Source organism: Zalophus californianus, chromosome 5, assembly GCF_009762305.2.
Source record: "Zalophus californianus isolate mZalCal1 chromosome 5, mZalCal1.pri.v2, whole genome shotgun sequence".
Classification (NCBI taxonomy): domain Eukaryota; kingdom Metazoa; phylum Chordata; class Mammalia; order Carnivora; family Otariidae; genus Zalophus; species Zalophus californianus.
In genome coordinates this window covers 61749965-61774103 of record NC_045599.1, presented here as the reverse complement: position 1 = coordinate 61774103, position 24139 = coordinate 61749965, and the positions used below count along the sequence as shown (strand labels likewise).

At 32.8% G+C, this 24139-nt stretch overlaps 1 protein-coding gene across 8 annotated transcripts in view; it reads left to right on the top strand.

Annotated features, from left to right (window-relative positions):
* SSBP2 (single stranded DNA binding protein 2) overlaps window positions 1–24139 on the top strand; it is a 296491-nt gene that overhangs the window by 90588 nt on the left and 181764 nt on the right. For all 8 annotated transcript variants that reach the window (XM_027604668.2, XM_027604669.2, XM_027604661.2 and 5 more), the window contains exon 4: window positions 9483–9567. In XM_027604668.2, coding sequence (XP_027460469.1) covers window positions 9483–9567 — 85 coding nt within the window. The remainder of the gene's footprint in view (window positions 1–9482; window positions 9568–24139) is intronic.

Genomic DNA, 24139 nt, shown 5'->3' with positions numbered 1-24139 from the left:
AGGTGATAGTAAACAGTAAGTAGAATAGTTGGGATGTGGAGGAGGAGTTTCCTAGGCTTTAGATTTGGGGTGAACAGTGATGTCATTGACTGAAAGAGGAAATATAGAAAGAGTAACAAGCTTTGGAGAAAAGGCCATAATTTATCTTGGACAGGTTAAATTTTGAGATGCCTAAGTGACATTCAGATAGAGATGCCCTAATACAAGGTCGGTGATCTGGGCCTATACCTCTGAGACAGGTCTACAGTGGTTTGGAAATTATTAGCACAGACCATACTATTGGTGAAGAGTGTTTATAGATTCAACTGCCCAGTGTAACAAGTAAGAGCAGGGACTGGGGTTGGAATCCTGAGTAAAGTCAACATTTAAGCCTGGGTGGATGAAGAGCAGACTCAAAGGAAAATAACTGGAGAGGAAGAAGAGTAATTAGGAGAGAATAATGTATGGGAAACAAGTAGGACATTTAATGTAGAGATTAAATTCTGCAGCAAGTGTAGTAAAAGGACCTAGAGATTTTCCTGAATTGGGAAGGAAGGTGAACTTTGGTGGTCCTGAGGATAAGAGTTTTGGTGGAGGGGTGAAAGTGAGATTCAGAAGGCTGCTCTAATTCATTTTTCCACCTCAAGGGTTACTGAGAATAGCTGAAGTGTCTGGTGCCACATGGAGTAGTTTCAGGATTAACAAAATTTTCCTTTCTTTTTTTTTAAGATTTTATTTATTTATTTGAGAGAGAGAGTAAGCAAGCGAGTGAGAGAGAGAGCACGAGTGGGTGGTGGAGGAACAGAAGGAGAAGCAGACTCCCCGCTGAGAGAGCCCAATGTGGGGCTCCATCCCAGGACCCTGGGATCATGATCTGAGCTGAAGGCAGACGCTAACTGACTGAGCCAACCAGGCGCCTCACATTTTTCTTTTTAAAATAGAATAAATTTGAGCATATATATATTGAGATGAAAAGAATGGGGAGGTTGAAGATGTATGAAAGAGAAATAAACATGCACAAAAGTGCAGAAAAAAATGCAGGGAAATTGAGAGGCAGAGGCCTTGGAGAAGAACAGGGGAATTTCTACTTTTAGTATAGACAGAGGAAAATGTGTGATTTTATTTTCTGGAAGTTTTTCCTTGTTTGTGATGTGATTTCCTTTATCACTTCTTTTTTTTCTTTCCTAGTTTGCACCCTGCCCAGTGCTATAGTATTTCCCATGCCTCCCATGTTTGTTACCTTTACCCAGATCAAAACCCCTTTGAAAATGTATTTCCTTTTTGTTTTCTTTAATGAAAGTCCCCAATGCTTCTGTGAATTTTAGAAATAGAAATGCCAAGAATCTTCTTTCTCCTGAAATTAATATCCTTTTCAGTTTGGGTAATTTAAAAATAGAAACTTTTTAAATCTTCCTATTTAGGGGCGCCTGGGTGGCTCAGTTGGTTAAGCGACTGCCTTCGGCTCAGGTCATGATCCTGGAGTCCCGGGATTGAGTCCCGCATCGGGCTCCCTGCTCAGCAGGGAGTCTGCTTCTCCCTCTGACCCTCTTCCCTCTCATGCTCTCTATCTCTCATTCTCTCTCTCTCAAATAAATAAATAAAATCTTTAAAAAAAAATAAATAAATCTTCCTATTTAATGTTTTAATGGCAAAAATTATGCTTTATTTTTACTTAATTTTATATGTAAAACACCTTTTGAAATAACTTTGGGCCCGTGTATTTATATCCTGAAATTAAATATATATGATGCTGCAGAGAAAATAAATTAATAACTAAGATTATAATGAGAATTTAGTTTCTTTCACTGGGAATGGGAAGTCAAATCTTACAGTATGCTAGCACTCTTAATGATTTTAGAGTCTAATGGATGACATCAGGTATAGCTAAGAATAACCAAATACCCATGTGAAAATAATAGCGCTGAATTAGTCAACTGGTTTAGTAGAATGGTATAATAATTATCATTGGCAGACTGGTTCTTACTCATCTTGTATGTCTTGCCTATAATAGGCATTGCATAACTAATTATTTATTTGAATTAAGTTAAAATAGAGTGAGGGGATGGGTTAAATAGATGATGGGGATTAAGGAGTGCACTTGTGATGAGCACTGGGTGATGTATGGAAGTATTGAATCACTATATTGTACACCTGAAACTAATTTTACACTGTATGTTAATGAACTGGAATTTAAATAAAAACTCTAAAAAAAGTTAAAATAGCAATATAAGATAATGCAGGTGACAACTAAAACGGGAGTATAATCATGGTGAGAAGGCAATAAAAAGTGTTAGTGAGAGAGAAAGCGAGGAACAGAGGTGGTTAAGTTATAAAAAAAATCAAAATGTGTCTGGGAGAGTAGAAAAAGAATGAAAAAATAGAAAAATTTGGTGGTGAGCAGACATTGTAAATAACATGGAATTTTCCACTAAATATGAAGGATTAGAAAGGAAACTGAGGCAAATTTTACTCTATTAAAAGGAAGGCTTCTTTTTTTCTTGCCATACTAGTTATGAGAATTTTTAGAATATCTTTATTCTTCTTTTAAAAATACTTTTGCATATACCATCTCTTTTATCTGTACAAAAGCTTGTAAAATATATAACATATTCTCTCTTTTTACACAAAGAAACTACTGGAAAAAAACCTATTTTCTCAAGGTCAGATTTAGAATTAGAATTGAAATTTACTGAATTGTAACCAGTGCTCATCTCAGTAACAGATGATATTTCTTCAATACAGAGCAGAATTTAGTGGCCCACTATTAATAAGACATTAATTACAGTTCCCTTTTGAACACCCTGAGTGGCTAATTCTAGACTGTAGATATAAATGGGACTCAGAAAAGTTGTGTCTTCTGAGTCTGGTCTATATTGAGGCATCCATGCATCACTGGCAGCTGCATGTGGGGTGAGGGGGTGGTTGCCATAGGATACTCAGGAAATGAGTTGGAGTATGAGGGTCAAAGGTAGGATAACAAAGTGTTTGCTGTGTTATCTAGGACAGGTATCTACTACACTTATAACAGCTGATGCTGCTTGGACAGCCAGAGCTGCATAAACTTGCCCCAAATCAGCATGAGCCATCTTGAAATGAGAACTCTTAATACCATACACACAATAGAGGTAAAATAACGTAAGAATAAAAAGTTCAAGCCCAGCTCTGCCACTAACCAATTGTGTCCCCTAGGCAAATTATTTAACCTCTTTAACTTCAGCTCCCTCCTCGATCAAACAGGCATAGTAATGGGAGGATTAAATGCTGAATGCATGATGCTTAGTATATGATGCTTGAATTTAGCACATAAGCTATTTTAATGATACTTTAAAATATGAATTTATCATGAATCCAAGAGTATTATGGGAATTTTATGATAGTGGGACAAAATATAATTCTTACATTTTATAAATTATAAATAATGTTAAGGAATAAGACAAGTGCACGCATCTGAAATTTTTAAGATGATGAGCAGGTACATGTACATTTTACGTAAAACCCTCCTTAGTGTTATGAATAGTTTTCTTCAGTATAGATTATGAGTATCTAAGATTCATTGAAAATATTTTTTTGGGCCAAAGAGAAATAACTTCCTTAGCTCTTAATGATACGAAATTATAGTAACGTGGCTTGTCTCCTGTGTTTTTTTCTTCTTTTCTTCTTTTTTTAATTTTTATTTTCAGGTAGTCCCAAATGTGGCCAGTGGATTAAGGTTATATAATTATATTAGCATCGCATCTTCTAGACACCTCTGGAATGCTTATTCACCCTTGTAGACTTTTCTGACAACTATTTTGCTTTCCTTATTCCCTAAAGATATTGATAGCCAGTGAAGTCATTTTCACTCACATCATCAGAATAGAAGAAAAACAGTGTTTGGATGAGAAACCTCAACTTGGAAATCTTGTATTTTCCTTTGATTTATGTGGGGAAAATTTTAATAATAATAACAAATGGTACAAGAACAAAGATGTTAATACTTTGCAGGGTGTGATTCCTGTGTTTATTGATTTATTGGTTTATTTATTGATTTTTTAAAAGATTTTATGTATTTATTTGAGAGAGAGAGAGAGCATGAGAGGGGAGAGAGTCAGAGGGAGAAGCAGACTCCCTGCTGAGCAGGGAACCCCATGCAGGACTCGATCCTGGGACTACAGGATCATGACCTGAGCCGAAGGCAGTCACTTAACCATCTGAACCACCCAGGCGCCCCTTGATTCCTGTGTTTAGTCTCTAACTACTTCATTTGTTTTTATTTTATTTATTTATTTATTTGAGAGAGCAAAAGGGCAAGCAGGGGGAGGAGCAGAGGGAGAGGGACAAGCAAACTCTGAACTGAGCGTGGAGCCCCTAGTCGAACTCAATCTCAAGACCCCGAGATCGGGACCTGAGCCAAAATCAAGAGGCGGTAGCTTAACTGACTGAGTCATTCAGGTGCTCCTCTAACTATTTCACTTGTAAAATACATATTTTTCACTTGTTTCTGCTTAGGAACAAAGAGACTGTAAATTTAAACCATTACTCATGATGATGAATCCACCACATTTCAAGGATAATATTTTGAGATCAGGCTTAATAGATGTAGACGTGAGAGCAAATGAGAAGCTCCTTAGCCACTAGCATTTCTGGTTGTAGAGAGAAGAAATCTGTTATCTGTGGAATTCCAGAATTTTCTGCCCTTCGCCCTCAGGGGAATCAAGGAACGAGTTCAGTGGGTCATCAAAAAAGCTTACTAAAGAAATCAAATGAAATTCCTCCAGCTAAGAGCAAATCAAGTATTGCTATGACTCTTACCTACTTAATTAAAAAGCCAAATTTCTCCTCAAAGACATAGGTCCACATTTTCATATGATAAATGTCATGTCATCATAATATCAGCCAAAAGAATTTGTCCAGAGTATTTGTAAAGTCTTAATAATATATGAGATGTAACTTCTACATAAAGTTGTATTTAGGTGCTTTAGGAAATAGAGTTGAAATTTTGAATTCAACTCATCATTAGTTTTGGATTCACAGTCACGTACATGCCATAGATTATATATATTTTTTTCTCTTAGGCAGGATATGATGTAGCTATTGCATAGATTATGCATTAATATATACTTGAAATATTAGTAGAAGAAAATCATAGTTTAAAATTTTAATTTACCAAGGGTTTATACAGGTCTTTAACCTTGTTATTTTCTAAATTAGCTAAGTGATTTGTCTACTGCCCCACAAAGCCAAGCATGGATTAATTGCAGAATGTGAACTCATGATTTGGCCACAGTGCAGCTTTGTTGTTGTTGTTGTTGTTATGATATAACTAATTTTTTTCAAATATTAGGATGGTATTGTAGCAGTGCCAATATATTGTATGAGTCAAATAACTAGTGCAAAACATGGGTTGGATTTTCTAGAAGAGATAAACATTTAAAATATCTTTCCCATCTATGATCACATCTTAGATAAAAACATACAAATACTTATAAAATAGATGAAATGTTTTTAACATGAATATCAGAGCACTAAAAATAAATTTTTATTTAATTTTTTAAATTTTTATAGTTTGAATTTCATAATATATTTCAGATTATTTTTGACTTAATTATGAAACTCTCCTAATGAGTAGGGTTTTATAAATTGAAATTTTGCCTTATTTTTGTGATGAGTATTCTTTATTATTAGTATCTCATGGCTTTCTGGTGGCCACCTTAGCTCTATGGTCTTTGAAGTGATGGAATAGAGATTATGAATAAACAGAAAAGAATTAACATTTGTTTTAGTCACTGTAAAATGGTATCTAGAACAGGGCTCGCCAGGGGCAAGTTTTTTTGTGTGTTTTTTTTCCTCAGTTTTTTCAAATTGTGACAAAATGCACAAAACAAAATTCATCTTAACTACTTTTACGTGTATATTTCAGTGTTATTAAATACATTCATAATGTTGTGCAACCGTTACCACCACCCATCTCCATAACTCTTTTTATCTTGTAAAACTAAAACTCTATATCCATTAAACACTAACTCCGTATTCCGTGCCCTTCCAGCCCCTGTCAACTGCCATTCTGTTTTCTTTCTTTATGATTTTTGGCAACTGTAAGTACCTTGTAGAAGTAGAATCATATAGTGTTTGTCTTTTAGGGACTAGCTTATTTCACTTAGCATATGTCCTCATAGTTCATCCATGTTGTAGCATATGTTAGAATTTCCTTCCTTTTAAAGGCTGAATAATATTCCATTGCATTTATATACGACATTGTCTTATCCATCAGTGGACACTGGGATTACTTCCATGTTTTAACTATAGTGAATAATGCTGCTATGAACCTGGGTATATGAATATCTCTGAGATTTTTAATTCTTATGGGTATAAACCCAGAAATCAATCATATGGTTAAATCTATTCCTAAGTATTTTATTCTTTTTGATGCAATTGTAAATAGAATCATTTTCTTAATTTCTCTTTTTGATAATTCATTGTTAGTTTATAGAAACACAACTGATTTTTGTATATTGATTTTATGTCCAGCAACTTTACTGAATCCATTTATTTAGTTCTAACATTTTTTTGGTGAAGTCTTTAGTAATTTGAGTCTTCTCTCTCTCTCTCTCTCTCTTTTTAGTTCAGCTAGCTCTAGAGGCTTGTCAAGTTTATTGATCTTTCTGAAGAACCAGCTTTTGGTTTTATTAATTTTATCTTTTGTTTTCCTGTTATCTATTTCATTGATCTCTGTTCTAATCCTTATTATCTCCTTCTACTAGCTTTGGGTTTAATTTGTTCTTTTCTAGTTCCTTAAGTTTTAAAGTTAGGTTGTTGATGTAAGATCTATCTTGTTTTTTAAATATATTTATAGCTTTAAATTTCCTCCTACTATTGCTTTTGCTTTGTCCCATAGGTTTTCGTATGTTGTTTTCATGTCATCTCTAAGTATTTTTAAATTTCCCTTGTGATTCTTTTTTGATCCATTGGGAGTTTGTGTTAATTTCACAAATTTTAGTTTTCCTTCTGTTATTCATCTCTAACTTCATCCCATTGTGGTCAGAGAAGATATTTTGTGTGATACCTATCTTTTCAAATCTACTGAGACTTAACGTATGCTCTAACTTATGGCCTTTCCTGGAAAATGCCTCAATTACAGTTTAGAAAAAGGTGTATAATTGTTGCTGGGTGGAGTGTTCTGCATATATCTCTTAAATCTAGTTCGTTTATTGTGTTGTTTAATCCCCGTTTCCTTGTTTATCTTCTGTCTGAGTATTGAGAGTGGAGTATTAATGTCTGTAACTATTATTGTAAAACTGTGTATTTCTTCCTTTGGGAAATGTCTTCAAAGGGTGTATTTCTTTATCTTTATTCAAGGAGATCATACGTAGGTAATGTAAAATTGTCAGAAATATACCATATATAAAGTTATCCCATTTTAGTAGATTGTTTTATTATCCCTCATCTTGATCTTGTAAACTTTGACCTCCAATTAAATCCATAAAGGGAAACCAAAAAATAGAAATAGAACAATGTTACTATTCCAGGATAAATACTTAACTTAATTATATATGTATAAATAATCATTTATTTATAGTTATTTAATAACTTTTAGGATACATTCTAATCATAAGTTAATAGTTTTCTCTTTGTAAGACAACATTTTAAAAGTAATAATGTAATAATTTTCAAGAAAGATCTTATAACATTTGTTAGGAAATTAGTGGATAAGAAGAGATATTAAGGTGTTTGTTATAATACTGCACATAATATTCTATGATTAAACTCAATACAGTAAAGACTACCATTATAAAACTTTGGTTTTAAGAACTTTGAAGTTCCTCAAGAACATGAAAATAGAATAATTACAATATACTCTAACTCATAACACACTTGATGCATGTGGAAAACTTTTGCTGTATCTTTGTATATCTATAATTCTTAAGTCCAAAAAGGGATATAGGAAAGCCAAGTACAGCTTTTAATTGATTTCCTTCTCCTAAAAGAATTGAAGTTTATTCACATTATTTTTCTTTATTGTTTTCCTTATTTTCCTTGCTCATTACAGAAACTTAAAAGGAAATTAAATGCCAATATTCAGTCTTTCATATTTTTCACCTTTGAAGGTAATCTTATTTTACTGAACTAGTTGTGTTATAAGGCCTACAGAATGTTTTCTCCTAGCTGGGGTGAGAGAGATTCAGACTGAGTCTTTAAGGGTCAAACCAAAGAGGCCAGGTTTAATTTACCAAATTTTTATTGTACCATTGTTACCTGTGCCCTTGGTACAATGACCTGCCCTAACAATATGTATGCATATTAAGCTTTTATGCAAGCTAATCATAGTGTTGATTATATTATTGATAGTATGCTTACTCTATGTCAGATGTTCTGTTTATGTTGTATAATTTAATTTTCTCAACAACCCCATTTTATAGAGAGGAGGATTGTGTTTCTAATCTCTTTAAGCAACTTGAGCTAGTAATTAATGGCAGGGCTGGCTTTGTCTGAGATATATCCTATTCCAGAACCTGTGCTCTTAACTACTTGATTTAGTCTACTTTCCAATTTTTGTAGAATGAAAAATATGTAATAAAAAAAGATTTCTGTTCATCAGTGTAATTGCTTTTGTTTGTTGCCAATATTTCTAGACATTTGCATTCCTGATTTTTGAATCATTTGCTTATGCTTATTGTTAATTTTAGAGATGGAAGGATGATCAGAGACGTAAGTTTTGTAAGCAGTGTAATTATTTTTTCCCAACCAGTTCTACCTTGCTTATCCCCATTGTTCTTGAACAGAAGGGAAAAATGAAAGAGCTTGGACGTTTTGAATTTTCAGAATTACTAACCTATTTTGGTAATTTGCAAGGGCAAACAAAAGGATATTTTAAGAACATATACTTTTTTTTTTTAAAGATTTTATTTATTTGACAGAGAGAGAGAGCACAAGTAGGCAGAGCGGCAGGCAGAGGCAGAGGGAGAGGCAGACTCCCCGCTGAGTGGGGACCCGATGCTGGACTCCATCCCAGGACCCTGGGATCATGACCTGAGCCAAAGGCAGATGCTTAACGACTGAGCCACCCAGGCGCCCAAGAACATATACTTGTTTTAACAATGTGATTTAATGGTCAGGATTTTGGCCTGGTAGTTGGACAACAAAATTATCTTGAAAAAAATAATGAACCACTTTATTCTTTAATGATTAAATTAGGATATTATTTACTGTTTTTATCTTCATGGGAGAGTTGTGAAAAGCATAATTATTTCAGTCATGTGTTTAAATGATATAAATAGACAATTAAGAATGACAGGTTAAATTTTTTAAAATTTTTTATCCTTTTATAAAAAATCTGAAAGAGCTAGATTATATGCTATTATTCCAGGAGGAACCTTGCCTGAATTTAAATCTTCCAAAGAAATATTTGTCCTGAAGAAGAAAACACATTTTGTATAAAAAATAATACATGTCTTCTATTTTTGGAATTGTGATCTCTCATTTGGTGTTATATGATTTTCTTAATGTTACCATAATTACTTTTTTAGTGTATTTTGGGATCTCTACTGTGCAGCTCCAGAAAGACGGGAAACATGTGAACATTCAAGTGAAGCAAAAGCCTTCCATGATTATGTGAGTTAATGTATAATTTTACTCAGTTATATTATCAGTTTTCTTTTTAACTACTGCTCTTGAAAAATGCATTGGACCATCTATTCTTTTCCTTTGGTTTTAAGAAGTTGGTTCTTTTTTTCTTGAGAAATAGGGTTATAACTTTAAAAGTGAAATACAAATGAGTGTTTAAGTCTTGTTGAAAGCTTAGGATAAGAGGCTAGTCCTAATGCCAAGTTATTAAAGGTATTTTTTTTTTTACCTATAGGCATGCCTGATTTGTGAAATTTCAGATTTATAAAAATTAAATAATAATTCCTCATTCCACAAAAGGAGTCATAAGAATTCTATAAATGATAAGTTCTTTTCCACATAAGATTGAAAAAATATATCATGATATTATATTTTTCTTTTTTGTACCTTTTGATTATATATCATAAAGCTAAATATCTGTTACACTGATTCATTTGTACAAATAAAATTTATTGTGAATTAAAGGAAACACAAGAGAGTAAAAGATTCTGGGCAAAAATGAAAATTGCATTAAAAACTTTTTAAAAATGTTTTTAATTCTTAAGGAAGGACAGTGGACTATCCCTGGCTAGGAGATGTATACTGAACATTTTGTTAGAAGAACTGCAAATGTCATTTTAGAGAGTTGATGGTATGGGGAAGTAGAATTGTAGAAAAAAAGAGGGAAAGAAACCAAGATTTTTTTTAAGGGAAAAATTGCATTTAAGAATAAGATGGTATTGTGAAGGAGCTGGGAAATGCAGAATTGACCATAAAGGAAGGACAGCTTGAGTTTGGGAAGAAGGAAATCCAGTGTCTTTAGTTTGGAGGAAGTAGAAATGGGGCTGGATCCTGAGGTTATTTGATAGTAACTACCTAAAACTTAACCAGAGAGTTACTTGTTTAGTTGGTAGACAGGGGGCCATCATTCTGTGTGAATAGTCTTAAAAATCAGAACCAGGGCTCAAAAGGGAAAAAAGACCTTGTTCTTCCAAAGGACATACTTCAGCCTTAGACTAAAGAGTAGAAATAACCAGGACAATTACAGCCCCAAAAGTAGCACAAGGAAAATTGTGCAGACAGAAGAGAAGTAAAAGTCTTGAGCATCTGGAGGGACTGTGTAGTAATTTAACCTTGGACTAAGCTGATTAAAGTGACTGCTCGTGCTTGCCTCATCTGATGATTGATTTCATTCATAAAGCTTGCTATGTAGTAAACAATAATAGTTCTTAGGGATAATGTGAGTGAAAGGGATGCTTCCACATGTAAAGAAAAAGTAGAGAAAAGGCAGATAACACAGGGCCCAGGATATAGTATTTATCTGGACAATCTTGTTTTCCATTTTTACCCTTGCGTGATGGCAGAAAAGTAGAGCAGAGACCCAACCGTGAAGATTATAAGGAATCTGGCTAGAATGGGATATTCCATCTCATCTACCTCCTACACCAAAAAGATTTGCCTATATTTGGCCTGCTTGTCTTGAGAAACGTTTTTTAAGTACTCACTAATTTTGACAACTAGATGGCATTACATAATGCCAGTGTTCTACTCCAAAGGACCATAATATTTGTGAATCTACATTTTAAGAAATTAATTATATAAATACTTCTTCATAATTCCATTGTACAGAAAGATGCACACTACTGTTCACCATGGAGATCTTATAGGGAATACTGAACTAATTTAGATCTTTCAGAACCATTAGATAAATCATTGTCATTGTCAGAGCCTCATCAGCTTCGTTGTCATGTACATGTTGCATTCATAAGACATTTTAAATATTTCAGAGAATAGTCACATTTATTAGCTTTAGAAGCCCACTTAAATATTTCAGGTTTTTTTTTTAAATGAGCATTGGCTAGAGGTATGAGTGAAATTAGATTTTCAAGGAAGAATAACCCTTAGCATGTAATTTGGTCCTAAGAAAATGTAGTTTAGAAAAAATTAAGTATTTGGGTTTTATAATCCATTATGAATATTAGCACATGCTTTATGAGATGTTTTATAACTTTATCTTAAGTATTAGTTTTAAGAAATTTATTTTTAGGTGGCATTTTTATTATACCTTTAAGCCAGTTTATTTTCAGTTGTAATACTTCTCCAAAATTTTCTTTTAAATGGAGGTTTGTGAAAGGATTTTACTTACATAATTTCATGTTGTAATTGGACTTTTAGAAATACATTTTTTTGGTAGCACACTTTAATGATAATTTTCATGAGTAGGATTTCCTGACTTCTTAGTAGTGACAGTTTCTGAAGATGATCGACATAATTCATGTTTGATGTGTAGATATAGAAGTTTGAAAGACTCAGGGAAGAAAATGGGAAACAGGAATAAACAATAAGATTGTGGTAAAATTCTAGAATGTTATATTTCTTTATTAGAGTTCATTATGGGACCATTTATATAATAGTAATATTTATACCTACTGAATTTTAAGGTAACTCTGAAGGGAGCATTCTGAAAAATATTTTCTTCAATAGCTTCATCCTTAGAATAAAAAAATACTTATTTGCATGTAAAATTCTCACATGTTTAAAAAAGTAGTCTTGTTATTTTATAGTCTTTATTTATAAGATTGAATGGATAATGAAATGTAGACTACTTTTTTTTGAAGAAATGATAGAGGCATAATGAGGTAAATAACGAATAATCTTTTTAATTAAAAAATAGGCTAAAATGTTAACAGTGATTACCTTTTAATGTTGGAATTATGCATGACTATTATTTTTATCTCTATATATTTCTGTATTTTCCAAATATCTTCAGTTAATATTAATTTTATATTCAGGAAATTTACTTTAAAAGTGATTAAAACTTACCTTTCAGTGAATTGCAATGTCTCTTCTGAAAAATAGAAAATAAAAAACTTAGTAAAATAAAATTTATATTTGAGGTGGTCCTGTGTTTTTATACGCTATAGGCATTTAGCATCTCTTATGAAAGACATTTGTTTTTTGTATGTGTACCTATTAAGGGGAGATCTAGAAACTGAATAGATGTAACTTTTAGCCATTGTATACTTTTTTTTATTTATTTTTTAAAAGATTTTATTTATTTATTTGAGAGAGAGAGTGTGCGGGTGTGAGCATAAGCTGTGGGAAGGAGCAGAGGGAGAGGGAGAAGCAGACTCCTGGCTGAGCAGGGAGCTCCAATGCAGGACTCAATCCCAGGACCCCGAGATCATGACCTGAGCCCAAGGCAAATGCTTAACTGACTGAGCCACCCAGGCACCCCCATTTTATCCTTTCTAATAAAATCTTTTTTTTTTTTTGTAATTATTATCCCAGAAACATTTTTAGCTCTTGGGGTAAAAAGAAAAAAAAAAATTTTTTTTTGGTTTGTTTTCTGACATTGCTTCTTTAGATTATGGAATTTTGTCACCTTATTATTTTATTTGCTAAATAGTTATAGATATCCTTTCCTTCAAAAGTTAATATCCCTTCCTTCAGACAATCACCCTGTTCATACTTATTGTGAGAAAAAGCAAAAAAAAAAAAAAAAAGAGAGAGAGAAAACATTTAAGATGAGTAAAACCTTGATCTCCTTGCATTTCTATTTTAAAACATATTAACTTAAATATTTAGCATCTATACACAATGCTCTATGTAAACTCATGATACATTTGGAAATCAACAGTTAATAGTGTATGCAGATGCACTTTTGGATGACAAAGGTATAAAAAACAATGATTATTATTTAAGTTAGGATAATGATTACTTATGAGAAGTGGGAAGAGGTTATGATTGGGATAGGGCTCATGGAAAGGGCTTTTGAGATAGTTGGCAAAATTCTTTTTACCTGACCATGGTGATGGTTACTTTATAATAACCATGTGTTTGCTTTATAATATTTCATAAGATTCCATAATTTATATTTTTTCTATATTTGTATTTTTTTAAATTTTAAAAAAGCAAGATTTTAAAATATAGTTAAGATAATTAACTTGAGAAAAGAAATATACAGTAGTTTCTAATGTGTTTATGGGTATTGCTATGGTTCATCTTTGAGACCTGGTGGCAGCAAATAAAGGGATAATCTCCAAACAAATCTGTTTGATTCTTTTCTGCTATGACAGATACTGTGAAATATGTCTACCTGTTGATTTTCTAGAGGGGAGTGGAGAATAAGATCAGAAATGTTGGAGGAAATTTTAATAATTAGGAATTTATCTTATATAGAGATTTTACTATAGAATAATTATTTTGCCTCATGGCTGGGAGATATCTAACTTGGACCAGTTATTTTTATCCTGAGTGAGAAATAGGCTCATCTGAGCTGTAAAATTATTATTAGAGAGTACAATGTTATCATTAAAAAGTAAAACATCATCTTATGTGATTAAAAATAGTGTCTACTAACTTGGAAAGTTTATTGAACCAGCTTTTATTTTCTCCCTATTGGTATGTTTTTATTTTACCCTGAAATCACAGGCAATGCTTTTATGTGGAGTTAATTAACATTTACTAGATTTTTTTTCTGCTTCAGATTAGCATAGAGTTGTTTTATTTAACAATTTATTTCTAATTTCATTCATTTCCTAAGAAAACTATCAATATATATACTACTAAACTTAATGAGAAATGTATACAGTGATTATAATCTTAGTTCTCTGGTATGAATGAAGATTGCTTAATTGTCCTAAAGCAATGATAGAGCCAAAATATATTATTGCTTTAGTGTGGTAGTAATGAAATCACATTATTACAATGAGCTCTTTGAGAGCAGAGAATTAGATTTATTCTTCCCTGGGGTCTGTCAAATAATAGATGTTCGATAAATGTTAACAATGCAGTGGTTTGTAAGTTTGGGAGACTGGAGATGTTTTAAATTTTTCAAATGTTCAGATGAAGTGATAGGCTTTAGTCATAATTATTGATAACATGTGGCTGATTTTGTATTCTTGCCTAAGAGAATGTTTATAACATCTAGAAAGGATTATGTGACAGGTTTATAGTGATGCACTACCTTTTAAAAATGCTATACAACATGTGATATTATATAAATAAAATAATAGGAGAATAATGTTTTTATTCATACTTTATGAAAATTGTTTCTGCAGATAATCCATATTATTTAGGAAAATACTTCTGTAGAAAGTATAGTATAGTGAATATAGTCAATAATATTGTAATAAGTTTATCTGGTGACAGATGGTAACTACACCTATTCTGGTAAGCATTTTCTAATGTATGTAAATATCAAATCATTATTTTGCACACCTGTAACTAGTATAATATTATATGTCAACTGTACTTCAATTAAAAAATTTTTGTATAAAAAGTAAAAAAAGAAACTATTGCAGACAGTTAAGTAACCCTTTGCTGTGTTAACATCCTCTGTGTACCTTCCTAATATTCCTGTACATTAGTTTTTTATAATGGGATGTTTTCTGTAATGATTTCTGAGCTTTCTCAGGGAATAGGCTTTGTCTTATTTGTCTTTTTCATCCCCTGTGCCCGGCATGGTACTGGACATGAGATGTTCAAATTATGTTTGGTGTTTATATAAATGAATGGTTAAATAAAATATTATCTAATAAGTATTTGTTACTTCTTATTTTAATATATCTGGATGTGTAGTTCCAGGAAGGTCATTTAATACTACCTTTATTCATTTTGTATTTCAAAACAAATTTAGATAAGACAGTAATCTGTAAAGACATAACAAATGAATCAAAGCAAGTAGCAAAGGCTTTATATCTCAGGAGGCATGGTACCAGGGAATCTAGCCGTGAACAAAATAGATATTATCCCCATTCTCGTGGGCTACCATCTAGCAAAAGAGACTTTTTCCCAAGAAGTTTGAAATATCAAGTAGTGAAATAAATTGACAGACATATTATAGTCTTATATTGCTAAATCAATCAGAATTTATTTATATATGTATACATACATATATGTAAGAATATGGAGAGAGATGGCAAGTACACATAACTTCTGATGTGTGTTTAGATTTTGTCATATAGTAGCCATAATTAGTAAATGCTCAAATGAATGTATTACATTAGGACATAGTTCTCCTTAACAGTTCATGTAAACTAGAGTCTTAATAGGCTAGGTACAAATAGAATTACATTTAAAATCCATTAAAGATGGTAAAAACTGTTGTAGGTGTGTATTAATATTTATCAGTAATTTATAGTCTTTTCTTCACCCCAGTAGGTAGGGACGTAGTAAGATTCACTTTCCACCTTATCTGCTGTAGAGTTTCTACCACTGTTTTCATTTCTTATAGGATCCAGTTTAATTTCTTTTGCCCCATATAAACCTTACAAACTAACTTATATTCTTTCTAGCATAAGGTAAGTTGTTTGTTTCTTTTTTGTTTTTGTGTAATTGTTAATTTGAAGAAGAACATCCACCACTTTACCTGTGGTGTCCCGCTTGTCACTGCACCTAGGATTGCTTCTGGGTGGCTTCTAAGTCCTGCTGATAACAGTATTAGCTATGTTTCCTATTTCTTTTGATTCTGGGATTTCCTATAGGGCAATAAAGTTATGTCAGTCATTTGACAGAAAACATGAATGAAGGGAGACAATCAAAGAAACTATAAAGCATTGTGGAAGGATTCCACTTAAAAATCTTTTACAGCATAATTTATAGAGTTATGTAGATATTACAAAATCTTTAAATAAATGAAGAACCTAATGTGGAAAAGAGATAAGCAGAACAATGATGATTTGTTTCATTATGGAAAATATATTTTTTCAAAGTATATGGTTTAAAGGAACTTCATCTTAAGTCCCATTTTTCACACTGGCGTATTCATTTTTATTAAAATCTAATTTCTGGTGAACATGAGAAGATGGATATGGGAAGATCTTTATTCTTTACTATTTTTGATGCTGATGTTACACTGCCTGTGATTATGTTGCCAGTAGAGTCCTAACATAAAAACAAAACCCGACAGAAATATGATACTCTTTCAAAAATAATATGTATTTCTAATGTACTGTTAAGAGGAAATAAATTTAAAAGTCATATGAAATAAGTTATTTTGGAGGTTTATAAAAGGAAAAGTGAAATATATCTAAATACCTTAGATTTGTGGTGTTATATTTCGATAGCCACTTTGTTTACTTTTCATATATTATAAAACTTGATTTAAAATTACTCTGTTTGGGGGCTCCTGGCTGGCTCAGAGAGTAGAGGTGTGACTGTTGATCTCAGGGTTGTAAGTTTGAGCCCCACGTTTGGTATAGAGATTACTTAAAATCTTTAAACAACAACAACAACAAAAGGCCCCCCCAAAAATAATAGCTCTATTTTGGACAACGTAGACAACTTCATGAGAGTCTTGTTTTTATTTCTTTCCCCTTTGATATGAGGGAAAGAAATTAAAAATACTGGCAAAACTCATGTTTCATTTACCCCAATCTAGTTTTCAGTTATTCTTAAATGTCTTGGATTTTGTGGGCATTGGTAGTGAGATTAGGGGTCCATAGTCCATATCTCTTTAAAATAAATAAGTGCCTCACACATTTAGGTATTGTATCTTTGAATATATATTAGAGATTTAAATAATAGTTACTTAGCCAAGAAATAATGGACATGCTATAAATGATGTAACACACTGTTTTGTACAAATAAGAATGCATTATCTGTTTTCAGACCTCACGAAATTTTTATAAATTTGATTGCATTTATTTTGAATATTAAGGGCCCCCCCGCACACACATATATTTGACTTGATACTTTCCCCTGTTTCTTGGGTTTAAAACCACAAACAACTACTATTATAATACAAGGAATTAATTTGTAGCCAGCCACGGTAGATAGATATCATCAGTTCTCAAAGCTCAGGTGCTAACTTTTGAATCTTTGAACTCTCTAGAAGGAAATTCTTGGAATCTCTTCAAAGAAAAGGCATAGATTTTTTAAATGTGGTTTTATGATTTTTCTTATCAAAGTCAAACTTAACTTTAAAATATGTGTGATACATTATGTTAAAATATCTAGATTTTTAAAGAAGAAAGGGGTACAACTTACTAATAAATGTGATTCTATGCAGAATTATCACTGAGAGAAGTGATTTTGGTAGACATAACTTAAAATCATTCTATCATTTATTAACTCTTTCCTGAGAACCCATTTATATATGCAAGTTACTTTGAGGTTATGTGAGAGGCAGAGACATAAATATTTCTCTCACTAGGGGTTCATAAAGTGGAGAGGTATATGAGCTGTATATTATGAGCTAGTTGCTAGGAGTATAACGTAGATGGTAACCGTTATACTGTATGACTCTAAACACTCTGAATGTGCACTGACTTTGAATGATAACTAGGATTTGGATGAGAAGAGGTATGTGTGGAAAGGTATATCAGAGAAACGGGCTGACAATGGAAAAATATTAAGGTGTATTTAGGGAATAGTGAGCAAAGCTGTTTTACTATAGAGTAGAAAAATCAAACACAGGATTAATGCTTAGCCAATAGTTAGTAGAAACTGTAAGAACACTATGAAATTATCCTTTTCATTGGTTTCATGTTGAATTTCCTGGACTCTTGGTCTAGGAGTGAGAACACCCTACCAGAGGGACTCTTGGTTTCTTCTGTTTTAACTGAAGTAGCTTGGTTCTCCTTTCCCATTTCTTTCTGTTTTCTCTTTCTAATTAAATGGAACAAATCTCCATTTAAGTCATTACCCATGCTATAAATGAATCTTCTCTTTATCCCCATGATTGTTCTCCTTTCTCTCTGACTAGTCATCTAAACTCGTCAATTCCATTGCCTAAACATTTCTTATGCAGGTCTTATCCTCTCTAATCCCATTGCAGATGCTTCAGTTCAAGTCTTTATCATGTTGCAACAGCCTTACCACGACTGTTTCTGCATCTGTCTTCCTTTACCCCCTCAGGGTTCAAGAACTCTTTCTTAAGGGTTCTTGGTTAGACTCTTTTTTTTTTTTTAAAGATTTTATTTATTTGACAGAGAGACAGCGAGAGAGGGAACACAAGCAGAGGGGAGTGGGAGAGGGAGAAGCAGGCCTGCTGAGCAGGGAGCCTGATGCAGGGCTCATCCCAGGAACCTGGGATCATGACCTGAGCCAAAGGCAGACACTTAACGACTGAGCCACCCAGGCACCCTTCTTGGTTAGACTCTTGAATAAACATCTCTGTCTGTCTCGGTCTCTCTCCTTCTATCTCTTTTGTATATTGCCAATGTCAGAATCCAAAACAATCCAAAAACTTAAAATAGAAAAGTTGAAAAATGCTTATTTGGTCCAACCTATTTATTTAACTAGATAGGGAACTTGGTACCCAGAGAGGTAAAGGATATGCCATTGTTTAAAAGTTGTATGAGGTTTGGGGTGCCTGGGTGGCTCAGTCGGGTAAGCGTCTGCCTTTGGCTCAGGTCATGATCCCAGGGTCCTGGGATCAAGCCCCACATCACGCTCCCGGCTCAGTGGGAAACCTGCTTCTCCCTCTCCCACTCCCCCTGCTTGTGTTCCCTCTCTTGCTGTCTCTCTCTGTCAAATAAATAAATAAAATATTTTTAAAAAAGTTGTATGAGGTTTTGCCAGGAAAATTCAGGTTTTCCAAATATTCCCTGAGTACTTTTCAACTATCCTGGGTGAAACTTTTGTTCTCTCTGCAATAGAGAATCATTTTTTGAGCTTATTCAAAATACAGTAAATTATATTTTAGGATGATTAATATAAGGGCATTATATGAGAGGAACTTAAGAAAGGAAAGGACTAAAGGTAAAGACCAGGAGGAGGCTAACCTAATAGTCTTGGTATAAGCTGAAAAGCCCTCGAATTAGGGTGGTGGCAATTGAAGATGAAAATGAGGGATAAAAAAGATGAGTTGTGAGAATCAAGGAAGAGAGAAAAGTTTTGAAATTTTTAGTTAACATGACTGATGAACCGAGCTTTATGATACCATTAGCAGAAATCTGAAATTTGGAAGGAAGAATGTAGAGAAAGTAGGTTCAGCTGTAAGAGTGGCTTAAATAATGAGAGAATAAGGGTAAATTAAGAACTGAGGCCTGCGGATAGAAATTTGGGGGGAAAATGCTCACATTTAGGGGGTGATAGGAAGGAAGGTGCTAGCATTAAGACCAATGAGAGGTAAATACTTATCATCACACTGGAGAGACTCAGTTAGATAGCTTGACTGGTGTGTTCTACATAGCCCAGGAAGTTTCCTGAATCGATTCACTATTTCATTGTGCTTCCAATGTGAACTCTAGGGCAACTAGTAAAATTTGTTTGGTGTTAATGTACTATGTTGAGTTCCTAAGATATTCAAACCTGTTTATGGTTTTTGAAGCAAAACTTGAGACTCAAACTATGTCAGTGCCTGAATGATCTTTATAGGCCACAATTCATTTGAGAAAGCAGTCATGTATTGTATAGGAGAGAGAGTAGACTCAAACTTAGGAGGAAAACTAAATGGACTTAAATGATCCATGACTTCTGCTAGAAGTTTTGGAAACTTAGATTAATAGGTAGGGAAATATCTCTATATAAGCCCTCTTTCTTCGTTACAACTTTAACAATCATGTATTGAATTGCCTGTTAAGAGCAATATAAAAGTTTTCATACCTTGGGAGGTAAGCATATATAAAAGCTTGTAAAAATATATCATGTTCAATTTTGTAGTCTAGTGGCTTATGCTTAATTGGTACTCAATTAATATTTGATGAGTGTACATTCTTCAGGCATGCTATTTCTAAACTAAGTTTCCTACCTCCGTGGGCACATTATACTGCTCATATGTGATCCATTCAATATTCCCTCTTCTTGCTTTCCCTTGATTATTACCTTATCTTATGTATCACCTTATCTTATCCCTCCTATCATCATTATCCTTTGTCAGCTCTGAGATAAATACAAAAAGAGAGAATAAAGGAAAATATTTCAGAGCTGAAGTCATATTATAATTTTTATTATGGTCAAAAGCCCCAATACATAAAGGAAGTGGAAAATCTTTAGATATTGAAAAATTACTTCTGTATTGCTTACAATAGGACACTTTAATATTATGTATCTTAGAAATTATGGGAATGTTTTCCTTATGCAAATTTCATCAACACATAGCTACATAAAACAAACTAACTTCCTTCCTTTTTTCTCTAACCTGGAATATTCTTGCACAAGGACATTGGGAACTTGCTGTAAATTAAATCTGTAAACCTATCCTATCACAGATCACCTATCTATATACCCTTCTTATCTTTTCCAGACCATAAATGTAACCTTTGATAGTTTTTCACCATTTTCCTTTGTCAGTTTTTCCTCCCATAGGGCCTGCTCTTTTCTTTATGTCTAGGATTTTAATTTCATTCACTACAGAGATGTACAGGAAGTAACAGTATGGGCACTGGGAGGTTTGCAGAGAATTAGGATTCTCAACAGTATTTTATGTTTGAAATGGAAATTACCTGGTTTTATCTCCATGTCCACATTCCCAATTATTTATTTACATTTATTTACTTGAGGCATTGTGGAGACCATGGAGTGGTTGGGGCATTTTAAGCCTCCTATTTGGGAATCATTCTTACCTAACTACTATCTTGACTAGATGAGAGCTCAAGTTCAGAAGATAGAGTTGAGCTGGCCTTCCTGCTGGGTTGTTTAGAACCCATGGTGTGCTTGGAAACCTCTCACTTTCTAAGTGGGCTTTCTTGGCGGGCACAGTGAATAAGGAGGGCACTTTGGTAGCTTGACCCTCAAAGATTCTCTTCCTGGCTCTTCAACTGCCTTTTATTGCTTAGTTTTCTATTAGCTTGTTCACTTGATGGGACTTGCAGGCTAATTCTACCTTTGAGAGAAACTAGGCTTTTGTGTTTTCAATGAATGTTTGGTGTTAGTTTCTTCAGTGCCAATAAAGTTTAATGGCAGGTGTTAGTGAGGGAAGCTTTCTGCCTTTTATTACTATCTCTCTTCAGTTGCTCTTAGCCAGCTCCTGTATTTTACTGTGTTAAAGTTGTGCATCCAGTTGGATCTACTGATTCCTCTTTCTTATCTGAGAAGATGCTGGTTTCCAGAACAAAATGATTGCCCTTGCTCAGGGACCTTCCTGCTCCGATTGTTTCCCAGACATTCCCTGAATCAACTCGGGATTCTTTTCCAAATTTAAATTCTATTGAACACTGATAAACTTTAGCAGTTTCCAGCAGTGGGAAAAGATAGGCTTTCCTCTTACGTCCTTTGCAGAACAAATTTTTCAAATTTTTCAAAGTCCTCTTTAGTGAGGACTTTCCTAACTTTTCCAACCTTAGTAAATTGTCCACCGTATGGATTTAAGATATGAGATAAGCTGTCTGTGCTCTACGTGAGTTCCTTTGATTCAGATTATTAGCTTAAAATATTTTCCTTTTCTTGTTTTTAAAAACTTTTAAAGTTTTTATTCAGCAAGGCTGAATTAAAACAAAAAAATTGTCAGTAATTTTCTTTGAAGTAAAAAAGAGCCAGTATGATTTTTTTTCTTATTTTAGGAAATTTCAGAAGTGATAATTATATATAGTTTTCTGTAATTTAAAGTGTATATCGTTCTCATGGGCTTTTAATATCTATCTAGAACAAAAGCAGCTGTTGCTTACCTTACTCATATCAAAAGACCAGAATAGCAATAATGGGAGGTATTTAGGGAACTCAAGTTGATTTATTTAATTTAGATTAAAAAAAATTAGGACTTTTTTAAAGATTGAACTGCAATTTCTCTAAAGCCCTTTTAATTAGTTAATTAATTAATTAATTTTTAACCAATAATAGAAGTTAATTAGAAATCTAAAGAAGGAATAATAGATCTTCTTAAATATTTGTAGAGAAAAAATCATGCATGTTTTTCCCTTGAGTAAAGTATAAGTAGATAGATCCTTATTTTACTCTAGTGGTGCTGTCAAGAATAAAAATATAAGAGCTGTCTTTCTGTTGGGACGAATCAATGAATTGAGTCAGTTAATTTATAAGGTTAAATAGCAATTCAATTTAAGGTTTTTAATTTTTGTAGTTTTTTCATTTAAAAAGAGGAAGGTTTTTTTTTTTTAAAGAGAATCATCTGAGGATCAGTATAAATTCTACTTAAAAAATAAGTTTCAAAAGATTTAATTCTATATAATGAAAATTAGAGAAAGAAAGAGAATAGGAATCAGAAGATAAGACCTTGATATTTAGGAAGGTTCTGAAAGTCAGAGGTTAATTTATATATTAAACTAATGTTCTAATGAGAAAAAAAATGTAGCCCTTAATTCAAATATATAGGTTAACATTGATCAGATTTATTTAAAATACTTTGAATTCTTATGACATGAGATCTTTTTATCTCTTTAAGTGGAGAAAAAAATGCTCTTTAATTAAACTAGTCCATAATATCAAAAAACAAGTAAAAAGTACATGCTTATCAGATTAAAAGATTGGAGGAGTTGCTATTAGATTATTCAGATAATATTTCCATTTTCAGTGAAAAAGACTATATTTTATACTACATTGTATGTTCAGTGATGTCATTAAAAAGATCTGATCATCAGTGCCTATCTGTATGAAATATTTAAATTTTAAAGCAGTTGACATTTATTTTGTTTTGTATTATGAATTGAAACATTTAATTTTTAAAGCCTTTGCTGCCACTTTACCTAGAATTGAAATTATGGTAGCCTTATGGCCAAATTGAATTTAGTCAGCTTATTAAAAACATAAGCAAGACTATGCAACCTCATGTACCATGTTTATATTTGACAGACATTTAGCTAATAGAGACTAATTTACCATACCTATCCCCTATGCCCAGAAAAAAAAAAATAGAAAAGAGTTTTATCTTTGGGGCAACTAATAATTTTCAGAATAAAAAAGGATAATCTGTAACTTCCTGTCTGCTAGTCATTTCCAATAATTTTAAAGACCTCTCCTCTTTAATATTAAAGTTGTTTTTCTGATGGATTTTCCTAATATTACTTTAATAAGATCAGTACAGAGTATACCACATTTTGTCAAAATTATTTGATGATGTGATAAGAATATATCTAAACATTTAAGAATTTCTTCTCAGGTTATAAGGCAAGTGATTTACCAACCCCCCCCCCCAACAACAACAACAACAAAAACTTATTTTCTGCTGTATCAATACACTGCAAAAACAAATGGAGATATCACAACATTTTTACTCTTGACCAGTTCGACTATGAAGATTTTATATAGTAGCATCCTTCCTGTTAAGTCAATGAGCACCGTATTTCATAAGTTCTAGAAAGTCTTTTAATAAAATGCATGTGTTTTTAAACATATCTGAAATTGATATGCATCATATAAACAACTAATAAAGTTTCATGCCATGGTCTAATTATTTGGCAGCATTTTTCCCTCTTTTTAATGATACATAAGATAATTGTGAGTTTTAAGATAATGACATCTTATTGATGAATTATGATTATGGTAGATATGTAGTCTTCTCTGGACTTAGAAAATAGTAGTAAATTGTATTTTTGAAATAGTATACTCATCTGGTACACTTCTTGCTGTGTCAGTAGTATAGAGTTTAATACAACATGTTTTGGGGCGCCTGGCTAGCTCAGTTGGTAGAGCATGTGACTCAATCTCAGGGTCATGAGTTCCAGCCCCACATTGGGTGTAG